The following is a 20737-nucleotide window of genomic DNA, read 5'->3' on the forward strand; positions in this document are numbered from 1 at the left end:
TTGTTGATTGCGACAGCCGACGTTGCACCCGTGGGAATTATTGATAGATTTTAATTAATGTCTCTTCATTGCCTCTCAAGAGAATCATTTTTAATTTTCATACAAAAGTACCTGGTTTATTTATCGGATATTTTTTTAATGACCACAAAAATTTATTAAGTGACATTCTTCAAAAATCTGCATTTTAATTAATGAAATAAAATGAAAGAGCTGGAAAATAATTAGTTTGACTAATTTCCGACGGTAATGAAAGCAATTTTAATTTCAATTTTACATGCAAAACTTAATTTCCTGCTTCGCTATATAGACAATAAGAAAAAATTAATGTACGTATACGAGCCTTTTTATCTAGATTGATAATCTATACCTGTCATCATGGTTTTGAAAAGAGCGTGTCCATCCTGCAGTTTTATTATCAATTTGTGCGATCATTGTTATTTAGAAAAAGCGCACACAAAACGTTCTAACTGATGCGGAAGTCCGTTATTGTTGTGGTCTAGGTTGCACTCAACCTAATAGTCATCACTTTGTGAAGAACCATGAAAACTATCGGGGTAAGAATGACTTGCTCCTTTTATGTAAAATATATTATAATGAGATACTTAAGCAAATTTTAACAAACTTTAGAAGCTCAAATTAAATTATATTTTATATGATGGATTTTTAACAAATTGAGAGCAATAATTTTCTACAGAGATTTTGTGTTGTGTTGAAATTAAATAATTTTAAACAAGTATATAGTAATGAAAAATGGTTAATTCGTGTCGTCAAAATAAAATCAACTTACAGAATTTAAAGATTAAATTTTTATTTCCCTTTATACCATTCATTATTCAAATTATTTATCTTCTTTTAAGGTATGGCCGCTTTTGATAATGACTATAATTGCCATGGAAGTGCATTCTGCATACGGCAAAGATGCGAATCAAAGATCTGTTGCAAGGCAGAATCAGAAGGTTGCAGCAAACGCAAAGAAAACTAACGGCGCTAAAGCGAACAAAAACAAGACGAAGAATCAGAAAAAGGTCATTACGACTAAAATAACTTCCAAGAATCCAAATAAATCAATTCTGCAAAATAAGCCAACTGCAGCAAACCAGACAAACACAAAAAGACCTACCAGCGCCACAGCTAAGAAAGCTGCAAATTCCGAATTCAAGATAATTACTCGGATATCAACAATTAAAAAAGTAGACGACTCATTACTTTCGACGAAAAAGACTTATTTAACAACCGAGGAATATAAAGTTCCGATTATTCTTGGTAATAAAATGTTGAAATTTCAAACACCATCCGTAGAAATCGCAGATCCAGAGACAACAAAAGAAACAGCTACGACAACCAAAAAGCCTATAGTGACAGTGCGTGAAGTGTCTCCTGCTATAAATAATCCCTCAGTCATGGAGACAAAACCTCTCCCTGAACCAATGAATCCTTTGCTGCGTGGTGCTGTACCACCCCTTGCAGTGACCACTACTCCAGAGCCAACAACACAAACGTCTACGACAGCGACCAAGCCTACAGAACTAACGGTACCTTTATTGCGTGGTACAACTCCATGTTTATTTGATCTTCCAGCCGAGGAGTCAAACCCTCTTCCTGAAGCAATGAATCCTTTACTGCGGGGTGCTGCACCACCCTCAGCAGTGGATAGTGTTTCAGATACAACAAAACAAACATCTACAGTTTCTACAACTAGAAAGCCAATCTTGCCAGCAGTTAGCTTACTGCGTGGTGCTCCTCCAGTTATAACAGATCCTCTTGCTGAGCCAATGAATCCTTTGCTTAGAGGTGCTTTGCCACCCCTAGCAGTGGACAGTGTTCCAGATACAACAAAACAAACATCTACGATTACCACAACTAGAAAGCCAATATTGCCAGTGGTTAGCTTATTGCGTGGTGCTCCTCCAGCTATAGCAGATCCTCTAGCTGAACCAATCAATCCTTTACTCAGAGGTGCTTTGCCACCCCTAGCAGTGGACACAGTTCCAGATACAACAAAACAAACAACTGTGTCAACCCAAAAGCCTGTAATTCCAGCGTTCCTGTTAATGCGGGGTGCTGCTCCTGTAATAGATCCTCCAGCCGAACCAATGAATCCTTTGCTCCGAGGTGTAGCACAACCCCTAGCAGTGGAAAGTGGGCCTGAGACATCAAAACAAACAACTGTGTCAACTCAAAAGCCGATAATGCCAGTGGCAATGTTGTTGCGCGGTGTGCCAGCGCCACCAGCTGTCAACAGTGTTTTAGAGACAACAAAGTCAACACCCGGTCCATCAACTGCAAGTCTGGACGTCAGTAAGCCTCCATATTTTACCGGTTTTCCAGCTCCTCCTGCTCAGAATCTACCTATGAAACCGGTCATTACCCTGCAGAAAGCTTCCCTTCCACTTTGGGCAATGCCAGGTCCGGTAGCTTCCACGACCAAACCACCTCTTTCAAATGACTCACAAGCGCTAATGATTTTCGATACCAATATTGCAAATACCACCTTCCAAAGTCAAAGCACCACCCGAATGGCAATCAACATTCAACCGCTGATGTTGCTCAGAGGCGCGGCTCCCCTGCTTCCAATTTCAAATTCTTCAGCTGATTCTACCACCACTCATGAATCTACAACTTCTCGCGCCAGCGTTGCTTCAACTAATGTCACAAACTCCCAATAAAATTATTACGTCTTTAAAATTTGCTAGCGGTTTTGGTTTAAAATTTTTAATGTTAATAAACTGAATTTGATAAAAATTAGTTGTTTTTATTAAATGAAGGAAATATAATTTATTAGTGTTGATTGTTTGTGCCATCGTTGCTCAAATTTAAGATAGTATAAAATTTTTGAAAACAATTTTTTGCATAAGTATATAATAAAAATAAAAGTGTAAAAATAAACCTAATTAAACAAACACTCGTTGATTAAAAGCCGCCTTCTTTTAAAACGTTTCATTTTGCCTTTCAATTAATGACCTAAAAGTCTAGTGGGCAACTTTTCTCTCGCGCAAATTTTCTGTGCATTCAAAGAGAATATTGGGCATCCGCCTCATCATCAGTCACTTTCTCTCAGGCGCGAAAGTTGGCAGAAAATTCAATAAAGATGAAAAGGTCGTCCGCTGTTAAAGCGCACACGGGCAGAAAGTCAAACGGCGGCGAAAGAGGCCTGCGTGCGACATACCTCTATCATATTTTGTCACCGGGAAAGGCAGGAGCTTGAAGAGACAGATGAGACGGGCTAGATGGAAGTACTAAAACTCCTTGGCGCACCAGACTGCCACTTACCCTCAAGATTGATAGAACCACATTCGACACGAGGAACGATATATTGTAGTGGAATAGTTAAACTGAGTTTATAACTACGAGACATGTATGTATATTAAAAGTGCAAATAATTAAGATATTAATTCAAATTCAATCCCTCCCAATAATCTCTATAACCATTTTTTTTTAACATTAAAAATTAAAAAATGAAATATAAATTTCATAATCTTTTAGGCCATGTGAATTGAAAAGTGTTTGATTTTTCACCATCCTTCATGCATTCAAACTGTGTTAGTTGTTTTCTGAAAAACTTTTAATAGATTAAATTACATGTAGATGATTTAAAAAATAAAATCCAGAAATGGATAAAATCTTTGTTCTCTGAACAATCGTAATATTGTGGATTTCAATTTAAAATATAACTTTCAAGCCTTCTCCAAAAGTTAAAGGTGGCACGTGATGAAAAACATCATCTTGCTCAGACACAGAAAAAGTGGATTCTGTCTGTACATTTGTTTACTGGGACGAAGTGAAACGTATGAATGGTTGGCGATTTCCCTTCCATTACGTAGAAGCAGTGATTGATCAATAAAAAACAGACTGGCCGTGCACGAGCACCGCACCCAACCAAGCGGCCACCCACACGCGGAAAAGCCGCCGAGTCGGCGAAATTGGACCCGCCAGACTGACTGAATGAGATGTACAGTATGTGCACGTTTTCTGCTAAATTTGCGTCCCGAAGCACAAAAAAGGCTAAGCGGATATTATGTGCTTTTAATCAAAATCAACCCCGGCGGTTCCTTTCATCCTTCAGCAGAAATTGGCTCTGTCGTAAAAGTTAAGTGATTTATTCCCTAGAGAAAGTTTACACGACGGTCGACACGTTAGATATAATGATAAAATTTGATAAAACAGCAAAGATGCAGAGCACTTTTGGAGACCGAAGTGCCATCTGAGTGAAGCTTAGGCAACCCGCGCGTCTCCAAAGTGTGGCGGATTGCCAGACAACGCCTGCATAGTTTTCGTTGAAAGTACGCTGAAATAATTCTTGTTACTTTTTCTTTCAAAATAATTTTATCCATTATTATATAATAATTTTTTTTTTGTAACATTAAATTTCCAACTCTGCATATTTGGGGCACGGAAAATTTTCCAAACAAAAGTAAAAAATAAAGACCTAATTTCTATTTTTGGATGTGCTGTTGCTAAAAGGATCCAGTTTTTTTTTGTCTCTCTCGTTTTTCCACTGCTTTCCGTCCTGCAGCGTTTCCTCTGCTTTTGTACGATGAATAATGAGCCCGGGTTGCCGAGCTTAACCTCATTTTTATGGCTCAACAAACTTGCAGCATCGCACCACAATGCTCTCGTGAGCTCTCTCTGGGCGTTTTCACGATGAAAATGACTTCTGCGTCTGCCGCCTCGCATTAGGTTAATAACATGCGTGTAGGTTTGCGTTAGTTTGTTTACTTCAACAACTTTCGGCACTGCCATTTGGAAATTGCAAGTTATGGTGGGGCTAGACAAGACATTTAAGCAGGAAAACTTAATCAAAAAATACATATTAATTACTGAAAAATAGCATAATACTAAATTCAACTACAAAGACCTTATCGAAATAATAAAAAAATAAAATCATAAAATATGATTCGTTTCCGCCACCTCTACAACAAACATCAATAAAGATCTTTAGAAATTTAATTTATAAAATTAACTTTATATAATAAATATAATACAATTTAAAAAATTTATTTTAAAATAAAAAATATTATTTAAAAATAAAATATAAATAATTTTATTTTATAAATTTATATAACTAACAAGCAATTTTTAATTTTCTGGTAGAATTTCACGATCATGGGTTGATTCATGGTGATTTGAATTTAAAAATCGGCTTTTCCTCCATGGGTTTTTGTGAGTTGTTTATTGTTTCAGAAAAACAATATCCTGCTCTACATGTTTCGGCTGCGGGCTGCCGCCATAATTCATGAGCTGCGAAAACATTTTGACAAAAATTAGTACAAAAATACATCATTTTTCAATAATTATTTTTCTTTCCAATTGACAATTTTTCGTGAAAATTTGAAATCAACATTTCATCAAAAAACGAAAAATTGTCACTTGGAAAGAAAAATAATTTTTGAAAAATGATTTATTTTTGTACTAATTTTTGTCAAAATGTTTTCGTAGTCATGAATTATGGCTGCAGCCCGCAGCCGAAACATGTAGAGTAGGATATTGTTTTTCTGCAGCAATAAACAACTCACAAAAATCCATCGAGGAAAAGCCGATTTTTAAATTCAAATCACCACAATTTTAATTTTTTTTTTTTTTTTTTTTTAATTGAAGTTTTTAACTTTTTATTAATTTAGCTTCCAGTTAAACGTACAAATTTCTCCGATCGATCAGCCGCTTTATACCAAAACTCGATTGAAACGCCCAACTGCTTTGCATTTGCACCTGCTCATGTGAAAATTCAAGCAACGACGAGAGAGCCGACGAGCTCATTAACTCGGTCAGGCCTCCCTCGCTCGTTTATGTGCTAATTGAAAACTGCGGTAGCTTGCGCACGACATGAATGGGCGCTGTTTATATCCATCTATTCTGAGGTCATCCAGGTGAAAAACTTGGGCCGTTTAAAAGGGGAACCATCTGCGAAAGGTGTCGGTCGAATGAAACTTTGGCTGTAAATGAAGTATGATCATTAACGTAACGACCCAATAAATTTCCATCGACTAAAATACATTAATTTTCTTGACACACTAAGCCTTTAAATCTGTCGTCTTACTTTTGTTGTTAGAAAGTTTTTAATATTTTTTTCAATACATTTAATAAAAAAATTAATAATCATACCATACTTAATAAACTGAAATTTTGAATGAAAAAGAATCATATTTTTTTATGAACCGAAAATAAGAGCAAATAAAGCAGTTGTAAGAAAAAAATTATGTAATTTACAATTAAATTGCAATGTTTGAACTTCTTGAGGAAGACTAACCCACCACGACTTCTCTAAACATTAATGAATGTTTGAAGTTTGAATCGAAGAAGTATTATTGATTAGATCAGAAAACTGACAGTTATAAAAAAAGCTGATGCAGCTGGAAACGCGTAATTGGCTTCACGACAGACGAGAAAAATTATTCGTTTGCCATCCATGATTGATGTGATTCGCTGAAAAAACTTCAATGGACTTTAGTAATTCTTTTATGGAGTTTTATTTGTTTTTTTTTGATCATTTGTTTCATAACGAGTAATCTAAATTTAAAATTGGCCTGAATAATTCAAAGAAAAAATTTCTGAATTAAATTTTCATGGAAATCATATCATGAAGGAGCTTAATTGCCCATGCGTTCATTCCATCAACAATCTTAACTTTTTGAATATAAAATTAAAATAATAATAACTTTTTAGAAAAATTTAAAAATGATTTATTCAACTATCATCCTTTCAAGATTTCACAACTCTCTCATATTTTATTTGCTACGAAAAAAGAACTAAAAAAACTTAACTTCATAAAACGTTTTTTTTTTTCCTTACTTTTTCTCCAAACCCTGGCCCACATTCTCTTCTTCAACCTATTCTCCGGCGATAGAGAAAATTCAATTACGGGGCGCGGCAAGTCGTGTGCACGTAATCATAGTCTCTTTGCTTTGCCGCTGCCGCAGCCGGGCGCACAATTTACATGTAACCACTTTTGCATAATAAACGCTGGCTGTTGAGAGACCAAACTGCACAATATAAAAGCCGAAACCAGTTGACTGTATCTCTCTCTTTGCATCGCACTCGTAAACCCAGCGCCTGAATTACAATCGCGCGAGAACACGTAGCAAAGTTTGAACAGCAAAACAATCTGGTACCTTATGAGTCATAACTTGGCCTGGAGCACCACAGAAAACGTGCAGGTTTGGCGCAATGTTGATGACCTTTCTACGCACACATTGTAAATTTTTATTACGTGAAAATTTCTGTTCAAATTTTTCTTTTGAAATAAAGGCAAGATTTTATTTACTGTTATTTTTTTAGAAGAATTCTAAGAATGAAAACGTGTTCTATGTAATTAATTTTAATCCAATTAATTATATTGGTCTACTTAAATTTATAAAACATGCATTTGAAAATTAAAATGTGAATATTATATTAATTAATTAATAAAATTAATTTTATGAAACAAAAACTCTTCCATCTTCAATTTGTAAAATAAAACTTTCAACCTGTCAATTAAAATCTGAAACTTGATACTGAAGTTTGCTTCCACGAACAATTTTAGCATCAATTTACTTTGAAAGGAACACAAGCATTTGCAATTTTAATCAGGAACATAACTTTAGTTGCTTTTCCAAGAAAATGCCGCAATAAAAAAAGACTCTCGGGTTGATGTTGCGAAAGCCTCTTGCATCGGATTGCTTGTACGTGCATTTGCATTGCTTTATTTTAATTCTAGTGTATATGTGTGCACATGTAAATATGCATACGAGAGTTGACTGCGAGGCGGGGAAGCGAGAAAAGTGCCCAAGTGCCTTTTCGAGCAGCACAGGTGGTATTGACCTTTCTTCCTCTTTCGAGGCGCAAGTGCCGAGCTCGAGCCAGATGCCAGCTGTGTGCGCGCACGGGTAATACTTGCAAAAGTGTGCAATGTTTTAAGTGCCGAGTGAAAGAAAGAAGGGTAGAGAGAGCCCAAAAGAAAAGGAAAGATGAAAGAATACAGCAGAAATTATAAATATTCATAAAATTTTGATGTTTAAATTATTGGTGGAAAGTTAAATTTTGTAAAATATAACAGTTCAATTAATATTAATACAATTAAAAACTATAAAAAAGAGTGCGATGATTATGTGTACTTCATTAAAAATTGTTATATTACAAAATATGAAAATTTTATTTGAACAGTTATGTTGTGAAAGCACTGAAAACATTTTCAAATTATAACCAGAGCGATTACCAATGGAACAATTTTTTTACTTTGAAATTTTAAAATTTTATAAGTTAAGTCATAAGACATACTGAATAAAATTTGAAAATATTTCTTAATTGATAAATTTGGGAGTTCTTCAAGTATTATTTTACTTCGTTTAATTTTGTGTATTGAATATATGTATAAATGTTAATTTGCATTTAACCAAATAAATTAAAAAGTGAAGAAAATTTAGTTTTTATTAATTAACGAATCTCCCCATTGTATATATTTTCTTCTTTATGCACATTAAACAAATATAAAATTTTAAACCCGGCGCAAGTACCTGACAAAGCACGAGATCCAATTTCATACAAACCCAGAATCATAATTAATCAAGTTTGAAATTAATTGTTTTGACGAGCTAACGTTTTAAGCAAATTTAATTCTACACTTCCGACCCTTTTCCCACCGAGTGCATTGTTATCAAAATTCTCTCGGGTCCCAATTTAATAGACGCACACACTTTTCGTGCGGTGCTCATCTGCGTCAAATAATTAATTAATGATCCCACGCGGCATTACAGCGCACCCCAATTTAAGCCGGCAGAGTTATGGTCGCGTGCGCCACATGCCCGCGAAATTATTATTATTATTTCGTCGAGCTGAAGGCGCCGAACACACGTTAGCTTTTGTCAATTACCTGCGAGAGAGCGAGGCGGAGGCAGATAAAACGTCCGCTTTACAGCTTTTAATCAGCGAAGGAGCAGCACAGGGTGTACATTTAGACATACAGCATTTCCAACACATGCAAGACACACTCACAACACGTGTTTCATTGGGTGCTGAAATTGATTCACGCCGGTTGTTAACTACTACACGGGCTACTGGTGAATTTCGTGCTAATGGAGAAAGGTCAAAATATTATGGAGAATCCAAATTTCTTTTGGGCGTAAATGCATTATTATAAGTTTTTAAGCATTAGTTTTATATTTTGACTGATTTAAATTTATTTCAATTCCCCTCATCGTTCTTTTAACAATTCTATAAAAAAATTGTTTTACATAATTAAATTTTTTTATTAAACATTAGAAGATTTAGGTAGTAAATTGATGGCCAAATAAATATCTTTTTGTTTTGGTTAAAAAGTTAAATATTTCATTTATTTAATTTCATATCTTCTATTTTTAATTAATTAAATTGAATTTCACTTTATTTTATGTATAATTATACATAAATAATTGTTACTGCACAAACCTTTTTGCTTTTACATGCAAGAAATCACGTTCATTTCTTGACAGAATGAAGAAGCCAGCAAAAGGCTTCCGTCCAATCAAAGGACTTAATTTCTTTAATCGCCTTATTCTCAACAACTTGGAAAGGTTTTCGTCACTTATTGATTGCATTCAAATAATGCTTTCATTTTACATTTTTACGTTTGTTTCAAAAGCAAGCTTTATCCCCTATTGAAATTAAGCTTGCGAGTGTTGGTTTTGTTGAAAATAAATGCGAGCGGATTTACTTTAAAAGCTAAAAAAAAGATATTATTTCCACCTTTTTTGCACACATATTGTTAAAAACGCCCTTCACTAATTTTTACAACTTTAAACACATTTCTGCCCTAAAGTATAAGAGTTTAGATATTGAAAATACTTCATAATTTTGCCTCAAAATATTAACTATATGCGGCAGAAAAGGAAAAAAATTAAATATATATATAAACTCGCATTTTTTTACATGAGGTGATTATTTGAAACAGTTTGGGCTTTCTTATAAATGAATATATTTTTATAAATTCTGCCGGCGTATACATAAGGAGTAATTTCGGAACGAATTACATTCTCTCCGTCGTCTTTATTAGGAAGATATAATAAAATTAAACGCGACTTTCTGGCTTGTTTGGCTGCCTTGCAACGCCATTAATTTTTATTTCGGCCGGCATGAAAAGTTCCGTTGCTCCGCTTGCGGTTTTGGCCGCAAAAATGAAGAGAGAGAAGACTCGGCACCGCAAACACTTTCTTTCACTCCGCGTGCAGAGAGGAATCCGACACCTCAAAGGTAAAAAACTGATTTGTTTGTGAGCAAACCATGCGGTTTGCAATTTAACGATTCATTAGCTGCGAAATTAATGCGGAATAACTTGAAGTATTTAATTACAATTTTTATTTGTTATAAAATATAATTATTAATCTTATATTTATCCGTCTAATTATTTTATATCTTAAGTTTAGAAATTTCCACATTCTGTTTTAGATGAGGTCTACTTTATTTTTGAAGTTTCGTCTATAATTAAATTATTTACTCTCAATTATTCTTTAAAAATCCTAAATTTTTGTAAAGACAGCTTAATGATGATTTAAGGATTTTTTTTAATTAAGTTATTTTCTAATCTCGGAAATTTCCTACCTGGAGGAGTGGATGGCCTGGCTTTGACTCTGTTCACGGTGGTCAACACCACACTCCGTCGATACGGAGGGACACAACAGCAACAACAACATCTGGCCAGCCAGTGCAACCTGCTGTTTCCGGTCACTGCCGCCGAGGGTCTAGGTCGAGCCCTGGCCTTGGCCGAGACCACCGAGTACTTATTGGTCTGGGCAGCACCTGAGTGATCACCTGGAGCGGCCACCAAACTCACTTCATTCCGAACAAAAAGTTTTACAAAAATTACGGCACTCTCCTCTCCTCAAATCAAAGAAAGCGGAACTGATAGGAAATGTTCGAAATTTTAACAAAATGATTTTCAATAAAATTTGACGAAAAATTTAAGAAATTATGATTTTCTAAAAAATTTTAAGCTGTTGATTGATGCATTCAAAAAAATTGAGGGTAAACAATTGAAAAAAATAAGCAACAGCAATCGAAAAATTTGAAAAAAAAAATTAAGAAAATCCCAATTCAAATGAATATTTTATATCTTTAAAAATAGACAATATAAATAATAAAATGAACTAATTTTTAACTTAAATTAAAAGTAATTTATGCACTAAAGGTCATTAAACTGCAAACTAACAGGAGGAAGGAAAGTCGGATGCAAATTATGAGCTAAACGTGGTCGCCCCGAGGGTCACTCGCGAGTGCCGCTCACCTGTTGACCCGTCCGGCACCTTCTGGCGGTTCCGGTCGGCCACCTGGCGGTACCCTGGTCCTGAGTTGGACCACCAGGCGCACAGCAGCATCGCCATGGCTGGACTGAGTGAGGTCTTTCTTTCTTTGGTCGGCTCGACGGCTTTCTGGAAGCCACACCGCCGCCGCCGCCGCTGCTTGGACCTTTTCTTTTTTGCAACTACTCGCGCCGCGCTGCCCGTGAATGTACCGAAGCAGTCGGTGTCTCTCGGACTGGGTCGGCTCTCGTGAGTCTTTACACGCCAAGCCTCTGCCTATTCGGTAGGCGGATTATAAACCGTTTTCCCGTAAATTTGCAAATTATATTAAAATCGGTTAGCAAAATCTTAAGAAAAAGAGTGATCTGAACACAGAGTTATTCATTTTTTATTGAATTTATATCATGAGTGTTAAAATTTAAAAGAAAATGGACATATTTTTATAACTGACAATTAAAATAAAATTTTTTCATTATTACAAAAATATTTTAGTTTTAAAGTTTTAAACTATTATTATATAATATTTTAAAATTTTAGAAAATAAATAATGTTTGTTTTATTTTTATATTTTATTTTAAATAAAAAAATTCAAACTAGTGTTTATGAAATATTTAATATGAAATTAATAAGAACCATTATATTTTAATAATATCATATTCAAACTCATTTTTTTATAAAGTGCAAAGAAGTTAATCACTTTTGCTCATATACTTACACCTAATAATCAAGAGTTTTCTAAATGTCTAGTAGTTGTAAAGAAGATTAATTAAATTGGATTATAAATTGATTAAACAATTTTTAAAAAAAACTGTGTGATTATTAAAAGTTGCATTGTTTATTGATTGTAAGTTCCTTATCAGATTGTGAATGAATTTAAAGAAATTGATCATTTTTTACTGGAAAATATTTTTATTTTCCAAATTTTTGCTATTAATTTGTGCAACCCTGTCCCAATAAGCATCACAGGCGTGTCTGAGTCACCCGGTTGGGGCCGAGCACCGCAAAAGAGAGGCGAACGTATTTACGCATGTATAGTCGGAATCGCCGGGTCGATCTTCCTCCTCTTGGGAAGGTAATAAAACTGGCAGTATGACCCGAATATTGATTCTGGCCGACAGCCGAAAATGAAGAGGGCAGGGAAATGAAGATGCAAGACGTAAATTTAGACAAAAACGTGAAAGGAAATTAAATATCTTCTACTGCAAAATAGATAACTAACAAAAAAATTTAAAAAACAACTTATTGAGCAAGTTAAGAGCTATTTTTATGTGGAAGAAATTAGTGGAAAACCACTATTTTATTCTACTTTTTCTCGATTATTGCTTTATTGAATTCTTTTCATGCATCACATAAAAGGAGGTTTTTATTTAAATCGAAAACTATCTGCATCCATGCCATTTGCTATCAGCGATGTGACATCACTTAATGAAAAAAAATCACTTTTTAAAAAATGGAGATAATTTTTTTGAAATTGATGAATGGCAATGGACTTTTTTAACTTGATATACAAACATTTGAAGTAAATAGTAATCCATAATTTTTATTTCCAGTGACAGGAAAAATAAGGGCAACGCAGAATGGAAAAATCAACAAACCACACCATTTTGTACTTAATTTGTTATTTTCCATCAGCTAGGTGTGTTTCGAGCGTGCAAAACAGCCGCAAAATCCAATTTTCACCCGTCTGATGGCCGCAGCATTTTATCGGCACCGTTTTTTCTGCGAACTGCCACATGAACGATACGCAAACAAAAAGGAAAAAACTCGAGCAGGGAGTGGCGAAGAGGATAAAAAAAAAAAAACACCCGAAATCTTCCAGGGCTCGTATAATTTTATGCGAAGAGCCCAAACACGGAATTAGATTGTTATTTAGCCGAGGCGCCGCATTATCATCTTTATTTTTTAGCCCTTTTTCCACAATGTAATTGAATTAGAGAATGAGCTGGGCTGAAAAAGATATGCAACACACACGACAGTCACTTCTTTTCATCACATATGTGCCTTTTTCGCTGCTCTGTCTCTTTTTGCTGTAAATAAAATAGCGAACTAGTTTTGTGGCTCTGGCTGCTCCATCCGTGTGCAATAATTTTTTCCGCGCGCCGAGTATCGATCCGTGGACCAGAGCTACATGTTTCCCTCTCTGTCTGGAATGAGAATAATGAGGGGCTTGGACGAGAGCCACAAAGATCGCGGCTCTTTCGCAGGGCTGTACAAAGGACGTGACTACTGTGTTTACTTCAAAAGAGAGGCAAAAGGCTAATTCGCTGAAAGCAGCATAGTTTTCCAAAGGGAGAATTACAAGCAGGGAGCATAGAAATAAAAGTAAAAACAAGACAAAAAATCTTTTTATGAATAAAAAATGGAATGGATAAAACTTCAAAGGATTCTATTTAATAGAAGAAATAAAAACATTCAATTGTTTGTTTGGTTTCTTTGAACAAGTGAATAATTTGTTTATAAATACAATTTTAATTCAATGATAAGTTTTACATTAATTTAAGAATTTGCGTGACTCAAATTTGTAGAGCAAACAAGAAAATAAACATAATTCAAAGGTAATTTAAATTATGGTTTAAATTTCAATCCACCTTCAAATGTAAAAAACTTTGAATAGAGTTTGATTTGAATGTTAGTTTACAACACGAGTGTTTAAAAAACCAAATAGCACTCAAATTGCAATCATGTAAAGTTTAAAACAAAATTTTCAACGTAAAAATTCATATTAAATATTATAAAAAATATGAGCAGCAATTGACTGGTTCTTTTTCGGCAACATTTATCCTCCCTCTACATATTGTTCATCCTTATGAATTTTTGTTTAAAATATAAACTTTGCGCCTCTCTTGCTGCCTCTCAGCTTCCTGAACAAGTTCAACCGAGTACCTAGATGACATTTTGCCTCTTCTCTCTCCACCTATCCGTCGCTTTATTGAGTTTGTGCTTTTGGCGTATGCTAAAATATCGTGCAGTCCGCACACGAGACGTAAATAATTCAAGAGATGACTACACTCGAGCGCCAGCTGACCTCTCACACACATTCGACCCGGTCTTTCATCCGCTCGAATTCCTCTCTAGACCGGATTTTCGGACCAAAAAGGTTTGTACGGCGATTTAATTTGAAACGACGTGGCAAAGGATAAGACCGAGATGAAAGACGGATTTTCCTCTCACGAAGAGAGGCTTTTGTCGTTTTGGGAAAAGAAAAGGTTATGGTTCAGGGGGATTACGAAGTATGCACGATGCGTTGCACGCATGTCGAGCCGGTTGCATAGCAAACGTGAATCCAAAGTTGTGAAGCATAAAAAAAGTAGAAAAAAAAACCAAAAAATGATTGAATCCGAGAAAGTGTCAGAAAACAATCCTTCATAAATAGAAAGATGAATACTTGAAGAAATTATCTAAATTATTTTTCCAAATCTACCAGTTATTATTGGTTCAAAAATTCGTTAACGAAAAATATTTTTGCTTTGATGCTAATATCATTGCACCTCAAAAGAGTGTTTATTCAACAGTCTTTTTTTGGCCTCCATAACGCACAGCTTAAAAAATAAAACGTTTGCAAAAACGTTTCCTTCCACATCAAAGAGATAAAATAAAATGGATGAGCTTGGTCCTGCACATTGCTTTATCCGAGGTATAAAGCTTTGGATTTATGTTTTATTCACATCATTGTTTCATTTGTGCAGTCCTTTGAAAAAAAAATTGGTTTTATCACTTGCAAATCAAATTTACCAGCATATAAAATGTGCAATATTACGTGAGTTTTTTAACTATTAAATTGTTAAATAAAATTGAAAATAATAGCAGCAATTCATCACTTTGAAAAACTTATATTATGTCAAGAAACAATCAACTAAGTAAATTGTTTAAGGGGATAAAAAAAAGATACATATAATTCATAACATATATTTGAAATAGCATTGCAGAGACATCTCCAACATTTTCAGTCTAATTAAAAATTTCCATTTACTAAAAAGTCACTAACCAATGTTTTAAAAGAATGATCAACATCTAAAACGTTGAATGCGTCAGTCACTCAAAAATTAAATTAATTTAATAAAATAAAAATGCAAAACTTATAATTTTATAAGTACTTATGTTTTAAACACTGTATAATTCTTTATAATCTGTAGATTAAAAATTATTTCCGAATAAACGACGCACCAATATATATTGATGTTTCCATGCAAAATTCAGGGGAAAAAACAGGGCGCAGTAAAATTGTGTGCGACATCCCGGCCGTAAATTCGCTTTTGCATAAATTGGTTCTACTTTAAAACGCGAGCGCTCGCATTCATTATTCACGCGGAGAAAGACGAGGCGCGCCTGAAGCAACCATACCCCGTGTGTCGTGCATTAAAAATTAACCCCGTCCAACAGGGTGCGGACGCAAAGTGTGAAGCGACCCACTTTCGGTTTGAACCACCCTGACGCCATCTCTGTACTCACCTCTGAAGCTGACGTAGGACGGTCCTCGGCGCGGGTGGTTGGCGAACAGGATTCGCTGGATCTCACCGGCCTCACTGCCAGACTCGGACTCGGGGGCCTTGGGGGCCGTTCGACGGCCGCCCCCGAGCAGCCACGTGCGCGCCTCTGGTACTGGGGGCAGCGGTTTGTGGAAGAAAACGGAATCGCTGCTCACAGGACGCCTGCTCTGTCTGGGCACCGGCGTGCCATTTCCATTGACTTTGTTCTGCACGTTTGAAGAGGGCAGGGTCGAGAAACTGACCCTCTTCGGAGAGGTCGGCGTCCCATTCATTTTGCGCGCCGCCTTCACTTGTTCTGCGTTCAACGAGTAGCTGCGACGCATCATCTGTTGCTGCAGACTCGGGGACTGTTGTTGCGGCTGCGGAAAGGTTCGGTTGAGGGAGGCTGAGGTTCCCACCGAGTTTCGGAAAGGTCCGTTTCGCACCAGGTGGCCGTTGGTCAGGCCGTTTTGAATCTGCTCCTGCAACTGCAGACGGTAGTTCTGCTCGCGGAGAAGATGCTGATAACGCTCCATTTCATATCTGGAAACAAAATTATTGATAATTAAATATTGATCGAGGTTATTTAAAGTAAAGATATGTATCTTAAATAAATAAGGAGCATTTAAAATTTCAATATAATCATTTAATTTCTCAAAGATTATACTTTTGAGAGCTGCTACATCAAATTTTTTTTAGCAAAATTCTTGTTTTGTCCAACAATTGAATGTTCTCTCCGTTCAAAAATTTATTATTATTTAATATGTAATCTATAATATACGTTTTGTAACAATGGGACAAATAAAGCAGCAATAATTCAATAAACCTTGGTCTATTCCTTAAAGACTCTTCTTTTAACATAATTTAAATTCCAATGTAATTTTATGTACATAATAGATCTGGAGAATTGAATTAATTTTTATTTAAGTATTTTTTAATCTTATTTTTAATACTTCACAAATCAGTATGATATATTTCAACATTTTTATAATTTTTTATAAAATAAATAGTAATTTTTAATATTCAAAATACATATGTTGTTTGAACCATATAAGCTTGATAGTGAAATTATTGAAAAAAATTAACTTTATTTTTGCAAAGCTTGTTTTGGCCGCATTATTTTTTATTAATTGGTTTTATCCTTTGCTCGAAGCTTAGAGATTTGACTTTTTATTCAATTTTTTAATCGATTTAATTCATGCATGGAAACATTGGAAACTTTCCAAAAATGCAAATTTATCCATTCTCTTATTAAAATTATATGAGCACACGATTCTGTTAACAAATAAAATGCAATGTAAAAAAATATCACGCTTGATCCTTATTCGAAAAAATAAAAATTGTAAAAAAGTTTTGCCTGAAATTAGCATCCTGAATTAAATTAAGGAGCGATATCAAATTTAGATGTGCATGTATAATTTTAATAAGGTGTGCTGCATTTTAGAATGTTTATTTTTTTTTTAAATAATTGTAAGAAATATTTCAAAAATGTCAAATTGAAAATTCAGAACAATTGGATTGAAAAGTAAAAACTGACCTGTTGGTCGGCGACGTGAGGTTGTTTCTGATGACAACGTTGTTGAGCGGCGCCGGCTTGATCACTCTGATGACGTTCTGCTGGCGCAGATTGACCGAGTGCTCGTGGCGCTGCTTGTTCCTGAGGATGCCGTCCAGCTCGTCGTCCGTCGTGTCGTAGCCCTTGGTGGGCGCCGGTTGCGGCGAGTTTGCCGTCAGGAAGGCCGTCTCGTGGACAGGCATCTCGCGCAGCTGCCGAACAGCTTTTTCGTGGCGCGCGAGTTCCTGCACCAGGTCGGCGTACGCGTCCGGATTGTCTGAGGAAGATCGACTGCTCGAGCTTCCCGACTCGGACCTGCACAAAATAATTTACCAAAATAAAGAGAAAGGTCAATTTTAGCAAAAATAATTGTTTTAATTCCCATGACCTGTAGGGGGTCTTGAACTAAACTGCTTATTATGTCTTTCTTTCGTGTCACATGTTTTCATGTAATTTACGCATCGCCGCTTTTTTATGCCTGCTGCTTGTTTTGAAACTGAACACCACAAAAACTTGTAAAATATGCATACAGTTAAGTTTAAGTAGGGTAAAAATTACCTCTGAAACTTGTTGGCGTGAAAAACTTTAACAACGTTGTCAATGTAAAAATTTAATAAAATAAAAAAAATCATGTCTAGCTTATTTTTTAATTTAAATAAATCTCAAAAAATTCCCAGCAGAGAAAACTCTTAATTTTAATAGTTTTCAGTTTGTATTTTAAAACAATGTGTGAGTTAATGCTTTAAAAAACAAATATAAATAAATAATAATAATAATTTTACCTATTTGCGTCGTTTTTATCCTCCTCTTCTTGAGTGATGCGTGGCGGACTGGGTTGTTTCTTTTGGAAAACGACCTTGTACTTGGCCTTGCAGCTCTTCAGCAACTCGCTTAACTGGGGGTGGTTGACCCCTTTTGGGCCGCGCACCGTCGGTGGTGGACTTTTGATGGACCCCAGAGGGGCGGGAACTCTTGGGGCCGTCGGGTGCGCCAAAGAGGCCAAGTCCTTTCCCAACTTGAGCTCTTCGACCGTTGGTTCGATGAAAATGTTTTTCCGGTCCACAGATTTCTCCGACGCTTTCTCCTCCTCCCTCGAATGGCCCTTTTTGATTCCCTCGGGAGGAAAAAGGACCAGCAGGGTGGGCACTTTGTTGTTCAACTTGGTCCTGGGCGCCGGCACGGGGGCGTCCGAAAGGTGCTCTTCGGGCGACCTGGGCACGTGCAGGACGATGTTGGCTTCGCTCTTGCAGAGCGGAGCTTCTCCTCGCTTGCTCTCCGCGGACGCACTGGTGCTCTTCTTGTCGGGGTCGCTGTCACAGCCGTCTGCCATGCTGGAGGAGCCAAGGCGTGGGCACCGCTACGCATCGAGCCTGCAACAGCCAACGCAGTACGTGCTTAGTTTATGCAAAACTTCAAAGAATACTTGGAGATATGTAAATGCTTGGTAGTTTAATTTGCCAAAATGTATAATTTTTAAAAGAGTTTTTCACTCCAAAGTTCATTTTAATGGATCTTCTTGGAATGTGAATTATTTTCATTTAAAATATTATTATTACACAAGAAATTGAAAAATTTTAATTTATCACAACAAATTTAATTTTTATCAAAACTTTTATGTTACAATGAATATTATAAGACCTTTTATTGCATATTTTTGCATGGAATTATTCTATTTTTCCTGTTTTCCGTAATATTTAGTAGTAATAAGAACAAAATTAATATTAAGCAAATAATTTTATTTAAAAAAAAAAAGTTGATTTATCTACTAGAAAATCATAAGGATATCGTTAGCCTGCTTTGCTCTGTTTAATGAAAGATGTGCCATTTTAAATTTATCTTGAATAGGGAAATTATCACAAGTTTTGGAACAAAAATTTAATTGAAAAATATTTTTATTTCGGAATTAATTATTCATAAAGAGTTTATCTTTAAAAAATTATCACTCTTTAAGAAACAGAATCGCATTAAAAAAATTAAAATCATCCGTTTTCATTATGAAATTGTTCCTGAGATCACCCAATTATGGGTATTGTCTGTTTTAAAAATTGAAAACCGTAAAATCTCAAAAGGCAGGCAAGGCAACAGCACTAAACTAAACTCGCCAAATTCAAAGCCATCTGAGGCAATATTTGTTGAAGTTATTGACTGTGTTGTTTAAGCTATTTAAATTAATTAAATATTAATTGTTTGTGCAGGATATAAAATTATCGTGGTTGAGGAAACTGGCTCCCATTAGTCTGACTAAATGTACTTGTACAAAATTGTTAACATCCCTGTCACTATTGATCGAAGTTTTAAATGTATATTTTGGATCATTTGTATCATCCTAATTGAGAAATCACGGATTTTTTTTTTTAATTTGTCAGTACGTGAGAAATAAGCGTGGAAATGAAACTAAATAAAATAAAATATTTGAAATTAAAAAAAAAATTATATTTAAATTAATATTTGGAATTAATTTAAATCTGTAAAAAGAAAAGGTTTATTATTATTACAAATAAAATATTTATACAAATCATTATCACTTATTTTCAATTATTTCTGTTGTTTATTTGTGGACATAATTGAAAATACATTGTTTGCATTCAATAAATTCCTCAACAATTTAGACTTTTTCTGCTTGAAAACAAGAACCAATTCCCTCATTTCCTGAAATATTTCCAACTAAAATTTAGTGTAAAAGTGTTTGTCTTTAATGGGATATGTGTATGTAACGTTTACTTTTTTTACCTTAAAATTAGTGCTAGAAGTTCCCGAAGCTACATGTATATTTTCATTTTATTTTAACAACAAATCAAATCGAAAATATAATTATAGATTTTGTGGAATTTCTTTCTTAGTACTTGTTCCTTTATTATTTATTCTCATCATAAAAAAAAAACAGATTTTTAATGAAATAAATTTTATTTGGTAGTTAGAGATGATATATTTTACTAAAATCTAATTTATTCAAAAAAGTTTGTATATCAATAATATTGAATCCAGTAATAAGTAAAAAAATTGTATAGATCCTCCAAACATGGATATAAATCTCAGTTTATATGCCACATAAGTTCATTTGAATTTTAATATTCCAGTTTGAAAATTTATAATAGAGAAGTGTTATTGAATAAATGAAACTTACTTTATATTTGCTTTTAAAATTTCTAAATTGATCTATTAATTGACAAATACTTAGTTAACAGCATTCAAGTGGAAACTTTGATTTGATTTCAGTATTAAAAAATATATTTTATTTCAATTATCAAGAGATCGGACACAAAAATGAATGCCGTAGCATATGCAATAAATTAATTTTACATTCGGTAGAAGAAGACAATGAAAATGTCACATTCAATATATTCGATTGATCAACTCTCATTAAGCCAGACAGAGCAGAACGGAGAACCAGTCAGTCTGACGTTCTCTGCTGCTTCTCACGCCGTATTAAATATATTCTTTCTTACTTTCCTCCCCATCAATCGGAGCAGAGA

At 34.9% G+C, this 20737-nt stretch overlaps 2 protein-coding genes across 31 annotated transcripts in view; one reads left to right on the forward strand and one right to left on the reverse strand.

Moving 5' to 3' along the window:
• Window positions 1-20737, reverse strand: part of LOC132204715 (coiled-coil domain-containing protein AGAP005037) — a 99837-nt gene that overhangs the window by 59972 nt on the left and 19128 nt on the right. For all 30 annotated transcript variants that reach the window (XR_009442548.1, XM_059633398.1, XM_059633395.1 and 27 more), the window contains exons 2-4: window positions 18047-18634; window positions 17247-17579; window positions 15693-16252 (exon numbers count right to left, since the gene is read on the reverse strand). Coding sequence is in view for 29 of the 30 variants with exons in the window: in XM_059633398.1 (XP_059489381.1) it covers window positions 15693-16252; window positions 17247-17579; window positions 18047-18594 (1441 nt within the window). In the remaining variant the exon portion in view is untranslated. The remainder of the gene's footprint in view (window positions 1-15692; window positions 16253-17246; window positions 17580-18046; window positions 18635-20737) is intronic.
• On the forward strand, window positions 507-2747 carry LOC132204411 (mucin-2-like). The gene is made up of 2 exons (XM_059632905.1): window positions 507-554; window positions 858-2747. Exons 1-2 carry the CDS (start codon window positions 540-542, stop codon window positions 2664-2666), a joined length of 1824 nt encoding a protein of 607 aa, XP_059488888.1. The 5' UTR covers window positions 507-539; the 3' UTR covers window positions 2667-2747.

This window comes from Neocloeon triangulifer, unplaced genomic scaffold (genome assembly GCF_031216515.1).
Source record: "Neocloeon triangulifer isolate White Clay Creek 2 clone unplaced genomic scaffold, ASM3121651v1 ptg000022l, whole genome shotgun sequence".
NCBI classification, from domain to species: domain Eukaryota; kingdom Metazoa; phylum Arthropoda; class Insecta; order Ephemeroptera; family Baetidae; genus Neocloeon; species Neocloeon triangulifer.